Raw genomic sequence first — 24,086 nt, forward strand, 5'->3', positions numbered from 1 at the left:
AGGAATCCTGCATTTTTGTAGTGACTGGGTGTATTGATACACCATCCTAGACTCACTCCAATTTGCATACCGCCCAAACAAATCCACAGATGATGCCATCTCTATTGCACTCCACACTGCCCTTTTGCACCTGGAGAAAAGGAACACCTACGTGAGAATGCTATTCACTGAATACAGCTCAGCGTTCAACACCATAGTACCCTCAAACCTCATCACTAAGGTAAGAAACCTGGAAATAAACACCTCCCTCTGCAACTGGATCCTGGACAACCTGACAGGCTGCCCCCAGGTGGTGAGGGTTGGTAGCAACACATCTGATCCTCAACGCTGGAGCTCTCCAGGGGTGCATGCTCAGTCCCCTCCTGTGCTCCCTGATCACCCACGACTGCACGGTCAGGCATGACTCCAACACCATCATTAAGTTTGCAGACGACACAACAGTGGTAGGCCTGATCATCATCGACAACGATGAGACAACCTATAGGGAGGAGATCAGAGACCTGGCCGGGTGGTGCCAGAATAACAACCTATCTCTCAACGTAACCAAGACTAAGGAGATGATTGTGGACTACAGGAAAAGGAGGACTGAGCATGCCCCCATTCTCATCGACGAGGCTGTAGTGGAGCATCAAATTCCTTGGTGTCCACATCAACAACAAACTAGAATGGTCCAAACACACCAAGACAGTCTTGAAGAGTGCACGACAAAGCCTATTCCCACTCAGGAAACAAAAAAGATTTGGCATGGGTCCTGAGATCCTCAAAAGGTTCTACAGCTGCAGCATCGAGAGCATCCTGACTGGTTGCATCACTGCCTGGTACGGCAATTGCTAGGCCTCCGACTGCAAGGCACTTCAGAGGGTAGTGCGTACGGCCCAGTACATCACTGGGGCAAAGCTGCCTGCCATCCAGGACCTCTAGACCAGGCGGTGTCAGAGGAAGGCCCTAAAAATTGTCAAAGACCCCAGCCACCCCAGTCATAGACTCTATAACCGCATGGCAAGCGGTGCCGGAGTGCCAAGTATAGGACAAAAAGGCTTCTCAACAGTTTTTACACCCAAGCCATAAGACTCCTGAACAGGTAAACAAATAGTTACCCGGACAATTTGCATTATGTGCGCCCCCCACCCCTCTTTTACGCTGCTGCTACTCTCTGTTTATCATATATGCATAGTCACTTAAACTATACATTCATGTACATATTACCTAAATTGGCCAGACCAACCAGAGCTCCTGCACATTGGCTAACCGGTCTATCTGCATTGTGTCCCACCACCCACCAACCCCTCTTTTTACGCTACTGCTACTCTCTGTTCATCATATATGCATAGTCACTTTAACAATACCTACATGTACATACCACCTCAATAAGCCTGACTAACCGGTGTCTGTATATAGCCTTGCTACTCTTATTTTCAAATGTATTTTTACTGTTGTTTTATTTCTTTACTTACACACACACACACACACACACACCTTTTTCACACTATTGTTTAGAGTCTGTAAGTAAGCATTTCACTGTTGTATTCGGCGCGCGTGACAAATAAACTTTGATTTGAATTAGTAACCACGATGCTCAAAGGGATATTCAATGTCTGCTTTTATATTTTTACCCATCTACCAATAAGTGAGCCATTGGCCTCCCTGGTCTTTGTGGTTGAATCTGTGTACAGATAATTGTATGTGTGGGCTACAGAGCTGAGGTAGTCATTCAAAAATCATGTTAAGCACTATTATTGCACACAGAGTGAGCGCATGCAACGTATTGTCGTGTCTTTACTATCATTAACTGAAAACTGATAGTTTTTATCAAAGATTCTCTGTAATTAGTTACTACGCGATCAACTGATTAATCATGTAACTAATTAACTAGGAAGTCGGGGCACCAAGGAAAAATATTCAGATTACAAAGTTATCATTTCCTAAAATAACTTTTCAGATATTTTATCTGATCAATTAGTACTTTACCTCACGTTAGTCTCATTCCAAACGTCGTAAATTGTTGGTTATCTGCACGAACCCAGTCTTCACTATGAGTCATCCATACATCAATTGTCTTAAATAATTTATGGTTACTAACTAAGTAATTCACAGAAATGCATAAACAAACAAACAAACAAGGTAAAAGTAATGATAGGAGAATGTGCCCTAGTGGGCTAAACCGGCATGGTGGCTTGTTAGACAAAAGGGGAAGTGGGGGTCGACTAAGAAGTCACTACAAAGTGATAATTATAACAATTGAAATGCTAAACCTTTGCACATGAACGCTCACTCATTCGGGAACAATTGCAATCAACATATATATTTACGCTCAGTGTGTCATCTTGATCGCTGGTGAAAAGTACATTTCTTTTGTAGAATTGTCCCTCTCTCTCTCGGTTGTGGTTAGAGGGGATTGTTCAGAGTGACATTCGTTATAGAATGGAGGTTTCGGCGGTTGTCGTTCTTCGCGTTCAATGATACCGAATTCCTAGCTTCAGACTAGTAATTAATATCAAAGACTTGTTCTTATTCTGTCAGTATCGATGGTCTAAGAGTTTAACCACGTGGTACGGTTAAAAGATTCAGCAATGGTCTACAACCTTTGTCCATCTCATAATTGAGGTAAGCTCAGTCTGCTGATCAAAAACCAGAGTGGGGGTTTTATTCGGAAGGGCCGAAGAGGGCTGTCCCAGGATGTCTGACCCTAACTGGGCTCAGGGGCGGTCCTCTGATTTAGTTTAAATCAAAAGGGAATTGTATTTTTCGTCATTAAACAGTCCAAAATCATATTACACAATTATACAAACAGTATCATACTCACTCATTCATCTTATACAACAATTAGATGTAAACCTCATATCTGAGGCTATTATATAAACAGCGTTATGGTAATGTGGCCACACCGTCTCCCATGAGCTTCCCCAAGTTGTACCAAACGGACCAGTTCGTAGCTGGATTCTTCACCGATCTTTTATTCTTTCTCCGGAACATGAAATTTGTTTGTACCTCAAGTCCTGTGAGGTGGAAGAATTTCCTTTGTGCTCTATGAAAATGTACTCTCTCTCTACTATGTGGCCATGTGGCAGGGTCTTCTCAGGAATTTACGACCTCTGACCACAGCAGCCTAGTTGAAGGAGGCAAAGGGGAGGCAGGGAGAGGGGGATGGGGTTGCTATACCCAAAGAGGCCAACGTCATGACAGTATTATGTAACTTGTTAAACAAATGTTTACTCCTGAACTTATTTAGGCTTGCCATAACAAAGGGGTTGAATACTTATTGACTCAAAACATTTCAGCTTTTCATTTTTAATTAATTTGTAACATTTCCCCCAAAATAATTCCACTTTGACATTATGGGGTATTGTGTGTAGGCCAGGAACACACAATCGAAATGTAATCCATTTAAATTGAGGCTGTAACACAACAAACTTTGGGTCTGAAGGCACTGTAATAGATAAAAGGGTACGTGAAAGAACTTAGGTGAAACATACTTTCATTAGAGCCTCCCTGATTCTCATCCAAGGTCCGCACATAGTCATCCTGTAGAGAGAGAGAGTTCCAAGTTAACCCACAGTAAAATAAGCATCATGAGTGAGTCAATGGTTGCTTCCCAAATGGCATCCTATCCGGTATATAGTGCACTATTTTTGACCAGAGCCCTATGGGTCTGCATGGGGATTTAAGGAACAGCATGGCAGCCTGTAGTAATTCACCAGAATAGTCTTGCACACACTGTGTGACCCAAATGGCACCCTATTCCCTATATAAACGCACTACTTATCCCATGGGGCACTGGTGTAAAGTCAAAAGTAGTGCACACTATAGGGAATGGAGTCTGGATCCATACGGCTGTGGAACATATGGCTTCAGGGGGAAGCAAGCTTTGAATAGTAATCCTTACTTTTTATACTTAAAGGAAAAATCACTCCACAACTATCTTTTGGTATTTTTTTCATTAGTCCACTGTTGATATAGTCCCAAATATTTTGCATGTCAGCATTGACGTTTTCAAGATACAGGACTTTCAAAAAGCAAATTGTAATTTGCCACATCATCATAATGATGCGTTTTGCATCATATGAAGTCATTTGCATCATCATGATGCGGCAAATGACAATTTGCTTTTTGAAAGTCCTAAATCTTGAAAATGTCGTTGATGACATGCAAAACATGTTGGGACTATATCAACAGTGGACTAATGAAAAAAATGGCAAAAGATAGTTGTGGAGTGATTTTTCCTTTCATTACAACAGTAACCATCCTCATTAAAATGGACAAATTGAAGGAGAGAGAGAGAGAGAGAGAAAGTGTCTAGGGCGGGCGGGAGAGTGAGGAAATTGCAATAAAGAGAGAGACAGAGACACAAAGAAAATGAGTTACAAGTATTTTTTCAAAGACATCAGACAAAAGAAAAAGGGAAGAGTAGAATATAGATTAAAAAGAAACTGACCTCTACTTCCTGGTAGAACGAGATGCAAAAGAGAAGAAAACAGAGGGATAGTTTGAGGATAAGAAGTGTAACATCAAATATATCGAAGTGTATTAATCAACATTCATCACCATCTTCAGTATACAGTGTCTCTTGATTGTTGCTAAGGTTTCCACAAAGACACAATACATAACAACCAGCTTTTGTTAGCAGTGAATTCACATATAATTGCTTCTGCAACAGGCAGAGAAAAAACAATATTGTTCAAAGCATTTGTATCCTCATAAAACTGAATGCACAACAGAAGTAAAAGAAAGAGCAAGCATATTTCCCCAGTATCAATAAATATACACAAATGTACATTGTGATATCCTCCCTGTATCTATTTGGTTGTGAATATGCTCTATAGCAAACAGCAAAGAAATTAAGCATATTGGCTTAGGCCTATCTCTTGGCCTTGAAATATACGGTCTCCCTCCTTAGCGATGGTATACTCGGTAGGAAATACATCACCATAAACATTTACTGTACAGGAAGAATAGGTGCCAAAAAGCTCCCAATGGAAGCAATAAAGCGTGACAACCTCATAAAGGCGTACTGGGGTCTCCCCTCTCTGCTCCTTGGGGCTGTTTTCATGGAGGTAAATATTTTCCATCTATAACCAGGTTTCCATTCAACCTTTTTATGAGAGTAAAGTACATGTCGGATAACAAATGACAGGACAGGCCTGATGGAAACAGCAAAACAAAATATGCTATACAAAGTGGGATATTTTTGTGTCTGTAAAATTAAATATGTGAGAAATGGCAGTGGAATTCCTTTTATGAACAAATATTGATATATTAACCATTATATCAAAGTAAAATTGTAGTCACGCGATGATATGGTGTGAGGTCCTCCCACGACGATTCGGGAAAGCATGCAGTTTATTAGGCTACAGATGAAATAAGTTATGATGAACTTCACAGGGTGATGAGCTTGATGCTGATTTCAATAAATATTAAGGGTCTTATTCTGGTGACATGATGATCGATGCTTGGTTGCCATTTGACAAAAAAAGTATTTAGCTCTTATCGATAATAATCTCATCAAGTAGACTAGCCTACCTGTAGACAGTGTTGCCAACTCCTCAGTAAGGAAAGTAGCTATTGGCTGTCCTAAAAGTCACTAGAAGTCTCTAAATGACGTAATCACCTAATTTGCATAATTGGCCATGTGCATGTAACTGTGATGGACGCTGTAGGAGAGAGGAATAATGTCTTGGGAGAGACAAAAAGTGAGTAAAAAACGAAATATGTTTATAACTACAAATGAGCAAGCTGGAGAGAGTGGCACACACAGCGAATAAGAACCAGATATTTGAGGCCATACTCCTCCTTCAGCACTTTATGGACCCCATTGTTAATCCCCATCATAACAGAGGCATTGTCAGTCCCTATCCCCAGGAGTTTCTCTTTTTTAAGACAACACTTCTTGAGGAAAGCCACAACAGCACGGGCTATAGATTTGGCATCTCCTCCAACTCAACAAGCCCCAGAAATGTTGATACAATTGTCTGCTTGGTGTCACTAAAGTACCTTATCACAACCCCCAGGTACCTAGAAACACTTACATCCGTGGACTCATAGAGGAGGAGGCTGATCACCCACATTTGCGACCAACTTTTTCAGAAAGTATGGTGCTAGAACACCATTAATCATTTCTGTGCACTTTGAAGTGGGTAGCAGCAGTGGAGTCTGAGAAAGCAGCTCTACATGCTTCTTCAATGTGATCACATGCCAGCATGGAACAGTGTTCAGCGATAGCTAACGCCATGGTGGCCTCAGCCTTTTTTGCAGAGTCAATTTTTTTAACCATACATTTTACATCACTAAATTTGGTGTAGAAATTAGCCTTACAATACAGGCAGTATGCCCGTGTATCATCTCCAATAAACGGCTTCAACCAGCTTTTGAATTCAGGGTTTGATTCCCACTCCTTTCTGTATTTTTGAGTGTACAGTTTAGACTGAGACATGATGAGCTAGCCAGCTAAATGTTTAGCTTATATCACAGAGAGGCACACACACAGTGGACAAGGTGAGTAAGTGACTGAGTCGCTAGAGGGGTCTGAATACTCGCTAAATATAGCGACTAAGTCGCTAAGTTAGCAACACTGCCTGTAGAGGCTAGCCGCACTGTATCTGCCAGCTGTTGGCTATACCGCACGTGTCAATACCAGAGTGGGAACATTCACTATATAATACAAAACATTTTGTGACAAAACCATCAGCAGATTTGAAAATGCGATGGAAACCCGCTTAACTTCCTTTTTTTTGGTACATGGGGAATTTAACCGCAAATGTAATGTGAACTACGTCATCACGCACAGGCTTTTATCCGCAACAAGTAAATTTAATGGCATCACATCTCTGGTGGGAAAATGCGCATATATTATTTTATGCAGATTTTAGAATATTGGTATGAAAATCTGTTAACCTAGCTAATGGCAGAGACTCAATTCTGCCATTTAGAACCTCCCAGACCACAACAGTGCTGTTCTCTCTCTCTCTCTCTCCCTCCACTGGGAATGAGCTAATTTCCCTGAACCCATTTCTCTCCACTTCCCCTATCTGTCCCCATCCCTCTCTCCTCCTCAGTCCCAGCCAGAGTACTTACAGTAAACTGGGTGGTGTCTCTGACAAGGGGAGGAACTGAATTTAAAAGACTCAAAACAGTCATTCAGATGCACATGTAAAATAGCCTTTTGAGTGACATCATAAATCATATTTGTTTTGGATAGAAGTGCTCAAAATTTAAGAAATGTTTATTTTTCTCTCATGGCTAAATACCAGAAAGTTTGAAAAGACTGGCTGAGTGGGAAGGGAGATTCATGAGCTTGCCTTGACTGACAGATCTTTGAAATGCCAAGTAACTTGGATTGCAGTGAGCAATGTTGCAGTAAAATCATCTCAAGCTAATTTGATGGTACACAAAGCTACTCAATCAACATTGAAATTGCATCACTAACCACGTTTCCATCCACAGTTTTTATGTGAGTAAAGTCATACCGTATAAAAATTAAAAATTCACTGACTCCATAAGCTATGACTTCTAGGAATGCTATAAAGTTCAAAAGTTATGGGCAAAGTTAGAAAGTTGGCTGTCAGAAGTAGTACAATGTAAATTTACTTTAAAAAATAAAAAGCATATTTAAAAACTGGAAATCAACCAATCCTCCACCAATAACACAATGGAAAGGTCAAGGTTTTATTATCTAAATGTTGAAAGTGCAAGCGCGACGGAGAGAAACAACATGGTGCAGTTTGAGGCCATGTGGCAGAGAGTGATACGAGCGATGGAGATGGGGGTGTGAGCAGGTGAATTTAGACAGGGGTGATGTTGTGAATGTTTGTGTAGTTTGTATGTGGATGTTTTGTATAAAAAAATATATAAATCGTAAATAAAATTGTACAAAAAACATGTTGTTTCGGTACAATTTTATAAATGCTGACAGATTATTTGTTAATTCTACATGGTGGGATCTTTTTCTGTCTGTAAAATGTATTATGCGAGAAATGGTGGTGGAAACGACTATTTAATACAACAGGTTTTGTGAAAATACTGTAGGTTGAGTTGAAAATGCACTGAAAACACATTGAACTCAAAAAATGTATTCGGTACATGAAAACTTAAGAGAAAAAGTGCATTTTGTGTGCACCAAGTCATCATGCACTGACTGTTATCCACAACAAGTTTGTTGGGTGGGAAAATGCACATATTTTATTTATGCAGATTTTCTCATGAAAATCTGTCATCAATTGGATGGAAACCTAGCTAATTATGTACAAAACGTGATGCGGTTCACAGCAGCACTGATGGATGTGTTGACTTGACAACTGCGTCTGAGTTTTGAACGACCCTTCCCCCCCTTTTGTTCCATGCTGGCTGAAGACCCATCTAGCCTGTAACTAGCTAACACCAGACACAGTTATAAACCAGTGTAGTACAACTCATTTTAATAGGAAGTTAATAGTTAAGATCTTGCTACCATGGAAAGGTAAATACTTGTCTATTTATGGAAAAATCACACTGATTAATTACTTAGATATATCCCAGTTTACCTATTTACGACAGATTTTTATCATTTTAAATTATTTGAAGAAAAAAATCTTGGAATGGAAAGCAAGACAAAATCAAACATGCTTATTTATATACTGATAATAAGTTTGAGAGGCTAAAGTCATTAAATATTAAAGCATTAAGCCTCTCACTAAAAGCATACCAAAGTTATACTTAAACCCAACCTGGTTCTCCAGTAGATTAGTAAGAATGGCTCACCCCTTGTTCAAATACAGTATTTTTCTCTTTATCCAGATTACAACCTCTCACTTTCAGTTATCTGAAAATATTTTAATTATCGGCATTTGTAAAACAAGTCATACGAAGCTGGTTGCATTTCCAATTTCATCCTTCAGAAAATAAATATTAAATTCAAATATACTAATTGATGAAAAAAATACATTATTTATGGAAACATAAAAAAAAACACAAAATATCTTTGTTAATGATATTATGAATAGGAAAGGTGGAGTAAATGTTACATGTACAGTTAACCAAAATATATGATTGCAGCATTACTGCAAAAATGGAGGAGGCAAGTGGAAGAAGGTAGGGAACTTGTTTGTCTACTCTTTATTAAAGACCAAATTTGGCAACAAAAAAGGTAGTAAATAAAAAATATATATCCGTTTTACTTGAGGACCAAAATGTTGATAGTGGCGCCATAAAGGTTGCAAAATATTTGTGAAGTCATTTTAATTTAAATATCACAGCCGTTATAGCCCCACGGCTATTACCCCGGAGCCCGAGACCATCCTTCCTACCTCGTGCCTGGCAAGGGCACTCAACTGGGGTATAGAGAAACAGGTCGGGGAGGCACAGTGTTCCCAGCCAAACCTCCGGGGGACGGGGGTCCTGATAACTGGATGTTCATGCCTGACACAGTCCGCTCCGCGGTCCTGGAGCGGGCCCACTCCTCCAGACTGGCCTGCCACCCGGGTTCCCGCCGGACCCTGGCATTTGTGAAACGACACTTTTGGTGGCCCACCATGGTCCTTGACGTCTCCGCATTCGTCACCGATTGCAGTGTGTGCTTAGAACAAGACTCCTCGGCAAGCTCCGGCTGGCCTTTTGTAACCTCTGCCTGTCCCTCACCGTCCCTGGTCCCACATATCCCTGAATTTCGTAATGGGTCTCCCCCCGTCTGAGGGCAACACTGCCGTCTTGACTGTGGTCGAACCGTTTTCCTCTCCCCAAACTACCCTTGGCCAAGGAGATGGCCCAACTCATGGTGCAGCACGTCTTCCAGATCCATGGACCGACCGTGGACATGGTCTCTGACTGGGGTCCTCAGTTCTCGTCCCAGTTCTGGAAGGCGTTCTGCACCTTCATTGGGTCGTCGGCCAGCCTGTCCTCTGGGTTCCACCCCCAGTCCAATGGGGGACAACCAGGACCTTGAGACAACTCTGTGCTGCCTGGTCTCCGCCAACCCCACCACCTGGAGCCAGCAGCTTGTGTGGGTGGAATATTTACGCAACACCCTTCCCTGCTCTGCCACGGGCCTATCACCCTTTGAATGTTCCCTGGGGTATCAGCCCCAGCTCTTCCCTGAGCAGAAGGAAGAGTACGGTGTACCTTCTGCCCAGATGTTTGTCCGCCGCTGTCGTCGTACCTGGAGGAGAGCCCGGTCGGCCCTCCTCAAGACCCCCTCCAGGTATCGACGACAAGCCGGATTGCCATCGGACCCTGGCTCCCTGGTATCATCACGGGCAGAAGGTATGGCTATCCACCCAGAATCTGCCCCTCCGGGTGGAATCCCGCAAACTCTCCCCCCCGGTTTATTGGCCATTTCCCATCTCTAAAATGATTAGTCCCTCTACTGTTCGTCTTCTGTTGCCCCGTACCCTTCGCATACCTTTCATGTGTCCCGAGTTAAACCCATGTCTCACAACCCTTTGTCTTCTGTTTCCAGGCCCACTCCTCTCTCCCGTCTCATCAACGGCCAACAGGCTTACACTGTGAGACGCCTCCTGATTGTGTGACCGTGGGGTAGGGGTTTCCAGTACCTGGTTGACTGGGAGGGTTATGGCCTGGAGGAGAGGTGCTGGGTCCCTGCTAGAGACATCCTGGACCCAGTCCTCATCGCCGACTTCCACTGCTGGTACCCTGGTCAACCAGCGGTGCCAGCCTGACCACTCTGCCTGCCCCTGACCCTGAGCCTGCCTACCATCCTGTACCTTTTCCCCACCTCTGGATTACCAACCTCTGCCTGACCCGACCCTGAGCCTGCCTGCCGTCCTGTACCTTTACCCCCCTACTCTGGTTATCGACCCCTGCCTGCCTTGACCTGTTGTTGGCCTGCCCTGCTGCCTGTAATACACATTGTTACTCCGACACAGTCTACATCTGGGTCTTACCTTCAAGCCTGATAGAATGTCCTTGAGTGGCCCAGCCACAGTCCGGACTTGAACCCGATTGAACATCTCTGGAGAGACCTGTAAATAGCTGTGCAGCGACGCTCCCCATCCAACCTGACAGAGCTTGAGAGGATCTGCAGAGAAGTATGGGAGAAACTACCCAAATGTGTGCCAAGCTTGTAGCATCATATCCATGAAGAATCGAGGCTGTAATCGATGCCAAATGTGCTTCAACAAATTACTGAGTAAAGGGTCTGAATACTTATGAAAATAGACTGAAAAGATTTGGCATGGGTCCCCAGATCCTCAAAAAGTTCTACAGCTGCACAATCGAGAGCATCCTGACCGGTTGCATCACCGCCTGGTATGGCAACTGCTCGACATCTGACCATAAGGCGCTACAGAGGGTAGTGCGTATGGCCAAATACATCACTGGGGCCAAGCTTCCTGCCATCCAGGACCTATATAGTAGGCGGTGTCAGAGGAAAGCCCAAAAAATTGTCAAATACTCAAGTCACCCAAGTCATTGACTGTTGTTTCCGCTACCGCACGCCATCGGTACCGAAGTGACAAATCTAGAACCAAAAGGGCTCCTTAACAGCATCTACCCTCAAGCCATAAGACTGCTGCAAAATTAATCAAAATGGCCACCCAGACTATTTTCATTGACACCACCCCCCCCCCCCTCCCTCTCGACTAACCTGTAGCCCCGCACATTGACTCGGTACCGGTAACCCTGTATATAGCCCCATTGTTGTTATTTTATTGTGTTACAATTTTTTTTTAATGTTTTACTTTAGTTTATTTAGTAAATATTTTCTTTGCTCTATTTCTTGAACTGCATTGTTGGTTAAAATGTAAAAAATAAAATTTGATTTGACATCATTTTTTTTAATTTCTAAAAACCTGTTTTTGCTTTGTCATTATGGGGTATTGTGTTTAGATTGACGGGGGAAAACAATGTAATACATTTTTTAATAAGGCTGTAATGTAACAAAATGTGGAAAAAGTCAAAGGATCTGAATACTTTCCAAATGCACTGTATCTAGCTATATAAACCACGCCCCTTTGCAAACACGCATGTTACAATTGGTGTATTAAAATGAGAGAGTTAAGGTGATTTCATCCTATCCTCTTAACAATCCCGCCTCCTGAATCCAAGTGTTTGACACGGGGGATCGGACCAGTAACTTTATGAACCAACTTTATCAATGTAGAAGCAATAGTCATTTTTCTGACTTTGGTTATCATACTTTGATCTTGTTTCATCTAAATATCATCCAATTTCATAAAAAACATGATTTTGACTGTACATTGCCTTTAAATCTACCTTTGCTATTTGTCTCTGTGAATTTTTGGCTCTCGTAGTTTAACCTTACGGAGTCATACATTAGCTGGGCCTTGTGTGTGTCACAGTTTATGACCCAACCATTAAATCGGACACCTCTGATGTTATTGTTATTGATGCTGCAGCTCGTGCATTATTTAAAGTGTGTGTGTGTGTGTGTGTTTTTGGTATTCTGCCAGGCCCAGTGTAATAGGTGTCCTTCTGTCAAGAAGTGGAAATCAATGCTTATATGCAGAGAAGGCTACAAAACATTTATTCAGGGAGAATGTATTATTTTGTGTTCATGTATCATGGACATTGACTGCGAAACACATATAGTGGCTGAAGTGCACCTGGTAGCAAGGTGACATTATAATTTGGGGAAATCACTACTCTGGACGGCTCTGACTTAGAATATGTGGACAACTACAAATACCTAGGTGTCTGGTTAGACTGTAAACTCTCCTTCCAGACCCACATCAAACATCTCCAATCCAAAGTTAAATCTAGAATTTCGCAACAAAGCATCCTTCACTCATGCTGCCAAACATACCCTTGTAAAACTGACCATCCTACCAATCCTCGACTTCGGCGATGTCATTTACAAAATAGCCTCCAATACCCTACTCAACAAATTGGATGCAGTCTATCACAGTGCCATCCGTTTTGTCACCAAAGCCCCATATACTACCCACCACTATGACCTGTACGCTCTCGTTGGCTGGCCCTCGCTTCATACTCGTCGCCAAACCCACTGGCTCCATGTCATCTACAAGACCCTGCTAGGTAAAGTCCCCCCTTATCTCAGCTCGCTGGTCACCATAGCATCACTCACCTGTAGCACGCATTCCAGCAGCAGTCACCCTCAAAACCAATTATTTCTTTGGCCGCCTCTCCTTCCAGTTCTCTGCTGCCAATGACTGGAACGAACTACAAAAATCTCTGAAACTGGAAACACTTATCTCTCTCACTAGCTTTAAGCACCAGCTGTCAGAGCAGCTCACAGATTACTGCACCTGTACATAGCCCACCTATAATTTAGCCCAAACAACTACCTCTTTCCCTACTGTATTTATTTATTTTGCTCCTTTGCACCCCATTATTTTTATTTCTACTTTGCACATTCTTCCACTGCAAATCTACCATTCCAGTGTTTTACTTGCTATATTGTATTTACTTTGCCACCATGGCCTTTTTTTGCCTTTACCTCCCTTATCTCACCTCATTTCCTCACATCGTATATAGACTTGTTACTACTGTATTATTGACTGTATGTTTGTTTTACTCCATGTGTAACTCTGTGTTGTTGTATGTGTCGAACTGCTTTGCTTTATCTTGGCCAGGTCACAATTGTAAATGAGAACTTAGCCTACCTGGTTAAATAAAGGTGAAATAAAAATAAATCAAATAAAAAAGGGTGAAAGAGGGCCACGATATCACAAATCATTCTGGTATACAAATGCCTGCCATTCTTCAAGAATGCATATGCATGCATGTTTGAACCATTTTAAATTAATGGGCTGAACACCTGATGTCATGTAAGAATTCCTCAGTGATGTCTACTCTGTCTCTCGCTCTGTGTGTGTGTGTGTGTGTGTGTGTGAGTGGGGGGGTTAGCTACATGTAAATGACAGGTATCTACTTAACTTTGGATGTCTCAGTATCTGACATGGCAGACAGCTCCACCCCTTGCAGTGTATCCACACCCTGACTGACAGGTTATAATCCCTCATATCACTGGGACGAGACTCAGCCTGTGTGTGTGTGGATGTGCTCACGTGCACATGTTTGTCTGTGAATGACAGGTATTTCTAAGTAGACGTCAGCTGTCACATCCTGTTCAGTTGTCCCAAAGAAAGTACTGGGGATGGGGTGGATCACAATACCAAAACAGAAGGTAGTGGGACATGCATCTCCGCTGATAATCTGTGTATGCATGACTATCCATACACTATTGGTGATCCAAAAGGTCTTCCATCATGTGTACACGAGGAAGGAGAAAACATCAGTAATTTATCAGAGGAGGCATTTAAAACATGAGCAATTAGCAACACTAATCTCATAGGGAATGACCTTCTCAACACCTTCCTTTCTAACATTACTCAATGACGGACTGCAGTATCAGAGCATGTGTATTTGTTCTCTGCAGGAAGTGAACCCACAACCATGGGGTTGCCAGCACCACACTCTTACCAACTGACTCTACAACCGCTCATCATTGAGGTAAATGGAGGTTTTTTCTTTATAGAAGCTATTACCCTTTGAGATGACAGAGAGAGGAAAATAAAGTGAGTTCTGCTTTGCCTCTCTGCTTCAGACTAAATTCAGTTCCACCCTGCTGCTTCACACTACCTGCTGGGCAGCTCTCATTTCGCCTGGCACCCGACCGCCGGCCCAAAGATGATTTTAGACCATGTAAGACTCTGCAGTCTGCACTTTCCTCATTTCCATTCCTCTCACCATCTCGGTTTTATTCTCCATATGTGATTCTCTCTGTCTTCTCTTTCCTTCTGTTTCTCTCTCTCACTCTCTTATCTCATCCCCTTTCACCTCTCTTCCATCCCCCTCTCCTCTTTCTTAATTCCCATCTTCCTTCCTCTGCATCTCAAACTACTCTTCCCCTCTTTCATTCCCTCTCTCATGTTCTATCACTGATGATAACATACAGTCCCAGTTTAACACTGATCCAGCCGTTGAGTAGAGGTTGTAACCGTACCCCTTAGTTCATCTTCCATTGCACTCACTTCTGTCATCATGAAGTGCTTTGAGAGGCTAGTCAAGGATCATATCACGTCCACCCTACCTGATACCCTAGACCCACTCCAATTTGTTTACCGCCCCAATAGGTCCACTGACGATGCAATCGCCATCACACTGCCCTAACCCATCTGGACAAGAGGAATACTTATGTAAGAATGCTGTTCAATGACTACAGCTCAGCATTTAACACCATGGTACCCTCCAAACTCGTCATTAAGCTCGAGACCCTGGGTGCGTTCTCAGCCTTTTCCTGCACTCCCTGTTCACCCACGACTGCGTGGCCATGCACGCTTCCAACTCAATCATCAAGTTTGCAAACGAGACTACAACGTTAGGTCTGATTACCAACAATGACGAGATGGCCTACAGGGAAGAGGTGAGGGCCCTCGGGGTGTGGTGTCAGAAAAATAACCTCTCAATGTCAACTAAACAAAGGAGATGATCGTGGACTACAGGAAACAGCAGAGTGAGCACACCCCCATCCACATCGACGGGACAGTAGTGGAGAAGGTGGAAAGTTTTAAGTTCCTTGGCGTACACATCACGGACAAACGGAAATGGTTCACCCGCACAGACAGCGTGGTGAAGGTGCAACAGCCCCTCTTCAACCTCAGGAGGCTGAAGAAATTTAGCTTGTCACCAAAAACACTTACAAACTTTTAAATATGTATCACCGCCTGCTACGGCAATTGCACCACCCTCAACCACAAGGCTTTCCGGAGAGTAGTGCGGTCTGCACAACGCATCACCGGGGGCAAACTACCTGCCCTCCAGGACACCTACAGCACCCGATGTTACAGGAAGGCCAAAAAGATCATCAAGGACAACAACCACCCGAGCCACTGCCTGTTCACCCCGCAATCATCCAGAAGGCGAGGTCAGTACAGGTGCATCAAAGCTGGGACCGAGAGACTGAAAAACAGATTCTATCTCAAGGCCATCAGACTGTTAAACAGCCATCACTAACATAGAGAGTATATTATATATATATATATATATATATAATTTATTTTATATTTTATATATTAACTTTGTATGTTGTCTACCTCACTTGCTTTGGCAATGTTAACACATGTTTCCCATGCCAATAAAGCCCTTGAATTGAATTGAGTAGAGGTCGACCGATAATGATTTTTCAGCGCCGATACCGATTATTGGAGGACCAAAAAAGCCGATACCGATTAAATCGGCAAATTTTTATTTATTTATTTGTAATAATGACAATTACAACAATACTGAATGAACACTTATTTTAACTTAATATAATACATCAATAAAATCAGTGTATCCTCAAATAAATAATGAAACCCAAAACCAAGGTTGCCAGGTGCACGGTGTTTCCTCCGACACATCGGGTTGGATGCGCGCTGTGTTAAGAAGCAGTGCTATGTCAGCAGTGTGTTGCTATGTCAGCAGTGCGTTGCTATGTCAGCAGTGCGTTGCTATGTCAGCAGTGCGTTGCTATGTCAGCAGTGTTATGCTATGTCAGCAGTGTTATACTATGTCAACAGTGTGTTGCTATGTCAGCAGTGTGTTGCTTCACAGGAGCTGTGAAGCACATATTTGCTCACTAGAGCCTAAATGTAAATGTATTTACAGTGCCTTGCGAAAGTATTCGGCCCCCTTGAACTTTGCGACCTTTTGCCACATTTCAGGCTTCAAACATAAAGATATAAAACTGTATTTTTTTGTGAAGAATCAACAACAAGTGGGACACAATCATGAAGTGGAACGACATTTATTGGATATTTCAAACTTTTTTAACAAATCAAAAACTGAAAAATTGGGCGTGCAAATTTATTCAGCCCCTTTACTTTCAGTGCAGCAAACTCTCTCCAGAAGTTCAGTGAGGATCTCTGAATGATCCAATGTTGACCTAAATGACTAATGATGATAAATACAATCCACCTGTGTGTAATCAAGTCTCCGTATAAATGCACCTGCACTGTGATAGTCTCAGAGGTCCGTTAAAAGCGCAGAGAGCATCATGAAGAACAAGGAACACACTAGGCAGGTCCGAGATACTGTTGTGAAGAAGTTTAAAGCCGGATTTGGATACAAAAAGATTTCCCAAGCTTTAAACATCCCAAGGAGCACTGTGCAAGCGATAATATTGAAATGGAAGGAGTATCAGACCACTGCAAATCTACCAAGACCTGGCCGTCCCTCTAAACTTTCAGCTCATACAAGGAGAAGACTGATCAGAGATGCAGCCAAGAGGCCCATGATCACTCTGGATGAACTGCAGAGATCTACAGCTGAGGTGGGAGACTCTGTCCATAGGACAACAATCAGTCGTATATTGCACAAATCTGGCCTTTATGGAAGAGTGGCAAGAAGAAAGCCATTTCTTAAAGATATCCATAAAAAGTGTTGTTTAAAGTTTGCCACAAGCCACCTGGGAGACACACCAAACATGTGGAAGAAGGTGCTCTGGTCAGATGAAACCAAAATTGAACTTTTTGGCAACAATGCAAAACGTTATGTTTGGCGTAAAAGCAACACAGCTGAACACACCATCCCCACTGTCAAACATGGTGGTGGCAGCATCATGGTTTGGGTCTGCTTTTCTTCAGCAGGTACAGGGAAGATGGATGGAGCCAAATACAGGACCATTCTGGAAGAAAACCTGATGAAGTCTGCAAAAACCTGAGACTGGGACGGAGATTTGTCTTCCAACAAGACAATGATCCAAAACATAAAGCAAAATCTACAATGGAATGGTTCAAAAATAAACATATCCAGGTGTTAGAATGGCCAAGTCAAAGTCCAGACCTGAATCCAATCGAGAATCTGTGGAAAGAACCGAAAACTGCTGTTCACAAATGCTCTCCATCCAACCTCACTGAGCTCGAGCTGTTTTGCAAGGAGGAATGAGAAAAAATGTCAGTCTCTCGATGTGCAAAACTGATAGAGACATACCCCAAGCGACTTACAGCTGTAATCGCAGCAAAAGGTGGCGCTACAAAGTATTAACTTAAGGGGGCTGAATAATTTTGCACGCCCAATTTTTCAGTTTTTGATTTGTTAAAGTTTTAAATATCCAATAAATGTCGTTCCACTTCATGATTGTGTCCCACTTGTTGTTGATTCTTCACAAAAAAATACAGTTTTATATCTTTGTGTTTGAAGCCTGAAATGTGGCAAAAGGTCGCAAAGTTCAAGGGGGACGAATACTTTCGCAAGGCACTGTATATTTTGTTGTGACTCTGTTGTGATCTAAAACCAATACATAAAAATAAAAAATATCACTAGAGCCTACTAATTGGTCGATATGCATGGATGTGTGTATATATTGACACAGGGGTCTCCCTCGTTTCCAACCAGGGGTTTCCAAATTAAAAGTGTGGAGTGAATGGAGGCAGATCCCACACTGCAGTAGCAGCAGCACCAGCCCACTCCTCTTCTCAAATCCAATCAAATGTTATTGGTCACATACACGTGTTTAGCAGATGTTATTGCGGGTGTAGTGAAATGCTTGTGATTCTAGCTCCGACAGTGTAGTAATATCTAACAAGTAATATCTAACAATTTCACAACATATATCCAATACACACATCTTAAGTAGAGGAATGGAATTAAGAATATATATATCTATACACCTCCCTCTGGCTGTAGGGAAGTGTAGGGAGCTCTAGAGAGGCAGGGTCAGGTCTTGTGTGGGGGGATCCAGCTCAGAAACTGCTGATCATGGGAGAGCTTAGAGGGCTGGGAGGGTAGGGAGGTAGAGAGTAGAGGCTATGGAGGGTAGGGAGGTATAGAGTAGAGGCTAGGGAGGGCTGGGAGGGTAGGGAGGTAGAGGGTAGAGGCTATGGAGGGTAGGGAGGTATAGAGTAGAGGCTAGGGAGGTAGAGAGTAGAGGCTAGGGATGGCTGGGAGGGCTGGGAGGGTAGGGAGGTAGAGAGTAGAGGCTAGGGAGGGTAGGGAGGGCTATATGAGAGCTGTCAGAGCGGCGAGGTGAGAGGTGTTCAGTACCTCTGGGGGAGTCGGACTTAGAGAATACAGAGGGAGAGTGGGAAAAGGAGATATGAAGAGAGAAAGAGGGTGAATGAGTGACAGGGAGCATGTGAGAGAGAAGTTGGCAGAGAGAGACAGAGAGAAAGAGGGATGAGAGAGAAAGAGCAAGAGAGAGGAGAACCAGAGAACCAGAGAAAAACAAGAAAAAAAGAAAAGAGCAGAAAGCGATTGAACATTTTAAATCCTCTAAGTGTTTCCATTTCCCCCCATGCTGTGTTATTAATGTCCCCTAGTGCTGTCAAACACACACACACACACACACAGTACTGTCACAGTATCCAGCTGTAATTGATTATAGATTGCGTGTCTTGCTGCTGCTGCTTGCAGCCTCGGCCGGGCAGGCCATCCTAAATACTGCTGAATTTAGAACCCTTTCTGGACTCAGCAAGGGAATTAAAGTGATTCACATCTAATCAGGCCTGATACCATTTCACAGGAGTGTATGACCCGTCACTGCATTAATGCTACAATAGTGGCAGAGGGTAGTATAGTGAGATTAAAGTAGAACAAACAAGAATACTTGGTTAATCCAGTTGTGAAATATTGAGTATTGCGAATATTTCAATACTATTGAATTATTTCACACATACAGCGCAGTTGTCTTCCACAACACACACAGTGGGAGGAAGAGGAACAGAAAGGTCTACATTACATACAACACAACAGCCTGCACTGAAACACATGCTGTCTCCCAAGTGGTACTCTGTACCCTATGTAGTGCACTACTTTTGACCAGGGCCCAAGTGCCTCAAGGCAAAACAACACAACAACTTCAGTGGCATTTCAGAGACCGACTAGGACACTTATTATGAATGATTGTGTCTTTCCAGGAAATTACAGCAATTCACAATAATTATTATTATTATTGTGTCTTTCCCTATGGGCCTTGGTCAAAAGTAGTGCACTATACAGGGAATAGGTTGTCATTTGGAATGCTGTCTGGGAGTGCATAGTGGAGGATGATGAAAGGATATTTTGTTTTGTTCTCATTCAATTCCATCCCACCCATCTCTCTCGTGCTGGGCCAAGACACCCTACAGTGTAGCACTGTGCTCTCAACCTCTGATGCGGAGCCTAAACACCCCACAGAGCAGCATGATGCTCTCAACCCCTCTCTCTGTCAGTGCTCATCTAGGTGCACTCAATCTACGCCATGCCTGCTGATCTAGGCACAGTCTATCTACGCAGACTTCCCAAGAGCCCACATCTTCTGGTGCTGGGCCAAGACACCCAACAGCGCTATATAGCTGCTGAATCTAGGCACACTATCTACTACGCCATGCCTGCTGATCTACGTTCACAAGACAACAAAGTGTTGGCGAGGGGATCTTTCTTGATAAAGCTATAAATACTAACCAAATGAGGAAAGTACATGAAATATCTCAATCTAAAAACATAAACATACTTTAAATAAATAATAATTAAATAAACAGCTGTTAAAGGGAAAGCATGCATAGAGTTTCTCTTTGACATTCCGAACAAGGGCAATATCCAGGACTGGTACAGTAAGCTACAGTAATAATTCCCTGACATCACCCACACAGTAATCTCCTGAATCATCTTAAATTGAGTATTTGGCTGCACTGTCACCAACAAACACCCGTCCCTTCAGTCCCCCAAACAGGAATTGTTAAGACCACACTGTAAAATGGAAACAGAACCCATTGGCCTTATTCAAGTACTTCAGAAATGCATCCTTCCTTGAAGTAATCACAGACCTCATTTGGTTGGACTGGTGAAAGTAATAAGGTGGTACTCTTCCTCAAGGAAGGATGCATTTCTGAACTATTTGAATAAGGCCAATGGGTTCTGTTTCCATTTCACAGTGTGGTCTTAACAATTCCTGTTTGGGGGACTGAAGGGGCGGGTGTTTGTTGTGCCTACATCAGACAAAATGAGGAACAAGTGCCATGGTTGCCGTTTATCAAACAACCTTTGTTTTGTGTGTGTTTTGTTAAGTCCAAGAGTGTCCCAAATTGCATCCTATTCCGTACTTGGGCTCTAGTCAAACGTAGTGCACTATATATGGAATAGGGTGCCATTTGGGAGCAACCTATATATGTCATGCAACCACCCTGACATAAAGATCATTGTCTCGGAGCCCAGGTGAACGCTAGGCTCCATGTGGCAGGTTATATTGCTTTAGCCACCAAGCCAACTGCTTGCATTGCTTTCTAGCTTTAACGGTTCACAAACACAAGCGAAACGACATCCACATGATTTGATGATCAAGCTGGCAAACAACAGACACACACTGAACCCAACACCATGACCACATCCGGTCCTGAATCACTGAATCTTCATAATGAGCTTCGCTTCGACAACCAAACTGTCTACACCCCCCCCACCTACCTGCGTGCCCAGCCATCCTGAATTTTTTATTTGACTGGCATCGACTGCATGGGGGACTGAGGTTTGTATGAATGCACAGAACGTTTTCTGTTCATTAAAAATTAAGTGGAGGAGAAGAACAGGTGCAGGCAGGGACTTAGTGGCACAGCCCTGGCACGCTGCTGTGGAAGAGAGCTGCGCTCTCTAGTGCTACTGCTACTTCTAACCAGCACAGAGAGAGAGGGATAGAGAGGGGTGAGGAGGAGTAGGATATAAAGAGAGAAAGGGGGAAGAATTGTTGGAGGGGGAATGCAGATTGAACCGATTCGATGAGAGAGAGAGAGAGACCTAAGGATAGGTCAGCTCTGCTTGTTTTTATTCCAACAGTGTGCTACTGTGTGAGTGCATTTGTGTGTTTCGGCACCACTACACACTCTCCTAAAAATAAGGAGTGTGTGTGATCCTCTCCCACAGGTGCGTCTCATTAGCAGTCTGATGAACATTCTAAACTGATATATTCTGTGTCATCATCAACGATAGAAAACACCATAGGGTTCTGACCAAAAGTAGTGCTCTATGTAGGAAATAGGGTGCCATTTGGGACAAGCCCACTGTCTCCAATGCTGATCAGACTGATTCGAAAGTATGACTTCACAATGTGACGTTAATAGGGGGAAGTTAGTTAGAGCATAAAATTGTATTCACTGTTGATTTGGCTTCTGCAATCAGAGAGACTAAATCTGATAAATTATGCATAACGTGCAGAATGACTGCAATTTCAATAATGCAGTGTCATCTAATTTATTTTTATAACAAGAATGGATAAGATGGTGGCTTGACTGGTAAGCTGCTACACAATGATGGAGGCTGCATCCCAAATAGTACCCTATTTTCTATATAGTGCTATACATCCTGGTCAAAAGTAGTGCATTACATAGGGAATAGGGTGCAATTTAAGACATAAGCTCATCGGATGAGTCTATCTAAATTTGATCCAGGTTGATAGAGTAATAACAGCAATCATAGCTCATCACCCCTATAATGGAGTCTCATTGAACAGCTTATTAACATATTAACATTTTGACCAGTTTGTGTGACTGTGAAACCTGGGTGGAAAAGGAGAGTTTGAGACATTTAATGGAGTTTGAGACAAAGAGGAAACATAAGCGTTTCGCTGTACCTGCGATTGCATCTGCAAAATGTGTGTATGCGACCAATACAATTTCCTTTGCTGGATCAACAACCTCTTTCGGTGTCCGTTTGCTTTGTGTTAACAGTTCATATTGAACATGGACTACTAATTGAGTGCAAAATGACTGTTTCAACATCACAATGGCCATTTGAAGAGGAGGCCAGGGGATAAAGCATGTTGGCTCAACCGTGAATCACGCTAGGGTACAGAAGACACTGACTATACCAGGAATATAGAAAGAACAAGAATCAAGTCTATTTAGAGTTGGGGGATGAGATTTTATTAAAAGCGAAACAGCTGTCGGCCACAAACAATCCAATGCAAGCTCTGCATACCGTAGGTCTTCATTTTGAAATAGAATACATATTTAATATTCATGTATGTTTTGGTGGTTGTGTGTGTATATACTGTGTGTGCGACGCATATTTGTGTGCATGTTCTTATGATCTGCTTATAATTATTGTTTTCCATTGTTGCATTAATATTAAACTTCCTGCCCCTCAAAGGAGCGTCAGCGATAATTTGAGTAAATTTGGCTTATTTAACAGTGTCATGGGTGATCCTTCATAGAATAACCAAGTCATTTCCTGAAAAACTGCCATTTAACTCATTTTCCAATTGTTTGCATTTTCCATTTATTTCTGTTCAAAGATGTGTCACCACTCCATAGGTGGAGGACTGTGTCACATGTGTGGTAGTGCAAAACCAAGAGTCAGACAAGGCAATTCCGTTCTCAAATGGGGATTTATTTAACTCAAAAGGCTTGACAGGTAGCTAGGGGAACCTTCAGGTCCCAAAATATGTTTTTACTCAAAGAAACATGGGTAACCTTCAAAATCAACTACTGGCCCTTTTAAAGGTATACTCAGCGATATGACCTAGATGCAGAAAGTAAACGGCATAATGCATGTGTCAAACTCTTTCCACAAAGGGTTGAGTATCTGCACATTAGTTGCTCCTCCCTTGTACTTGATTTGATGAAATGGGGTCACTAATTAGTAAGGAACTCCCCTCACCTGGTTGTCTGTCTTAATTGAAAGGAAAACACCAAAACCTGCAGACACTAGGCCTGCCAAGGAATGAGTTTGACACCCCTGTCATAGTGGGTCCATTTCAGCAACAACTAAGTGTTGAAGCGCAAGGTTCAACTTCTCTGCTGTTTTAGTGGCCTGGCTAACACGCTGTGAACAGCTTGAAGCGAACTTGTGCACAAGCGCAGATAGTGTGTTTATGTGTCAGAGCGAAGTCTTGCATCTCGCTCATCTCAACATCTGCGGTGCTGCTCGTGGCAACGTCATTTCACTAAATCAACCTTTAAGGCAATAACTTCAACTTAAATAACTGGGGAAGATAATATCTTATCCCGTGGCAGAGATAGCTTCAAACATTAGGCATTCTTACATTAGTACCCCAGCTCATCTTAGGTTTCATTACATACAGTCGAGAAGAACTACTGAATATAAGATCAGCATCAACTCACCATCAGTACTACCAAGAATATGTTTTTCGCGACGCGGATCCTGTGTTCTGCCTTACAAACAGGACAACTGAGTGGATTCCATGCAGCGACCCAAAAAAAAAAAAAACTCCG

General features: G+C 42.7%; 1 protein-coding gene across 1 annotated transcript in view; it reads right to left on the bottom strand.

The window, feature by feature from the left end:
- Positions 1–24,086, bottom strand: part of LOC110503103 (testican-2) — a 67,700-nt gene that overhangs the window by 34,384 nt on the left and 9,230 nt on the right. The window contains exon 2 of the mRNA XM_036960239.2: positions 3,474–3,522. Within this exon, the coding sequence (XP_036816134.1) occupies positions 3,474–3,522 (49 nt within the window). The remainder of the gene's footprint in view (positions 1–3,473; positions 3,523–24,086) is intronic.

Source organism: Oncorhynchus mykiss, chromosome 23, assembly GCF_057628025.1.
Source record: "Oncorhynchus mykiss isolate SJ-2025 chromosome 23, ASM5762802v1, whole genome shotgun sequence".
In the NCBI taxonomy this organism is placed as follows: Eukaryota; Metazoa; Chordata; class Actinopteri; order Salmoniformes; family Salmonidae; genus Oncorhynchus; species Oncorhynchus mykiss.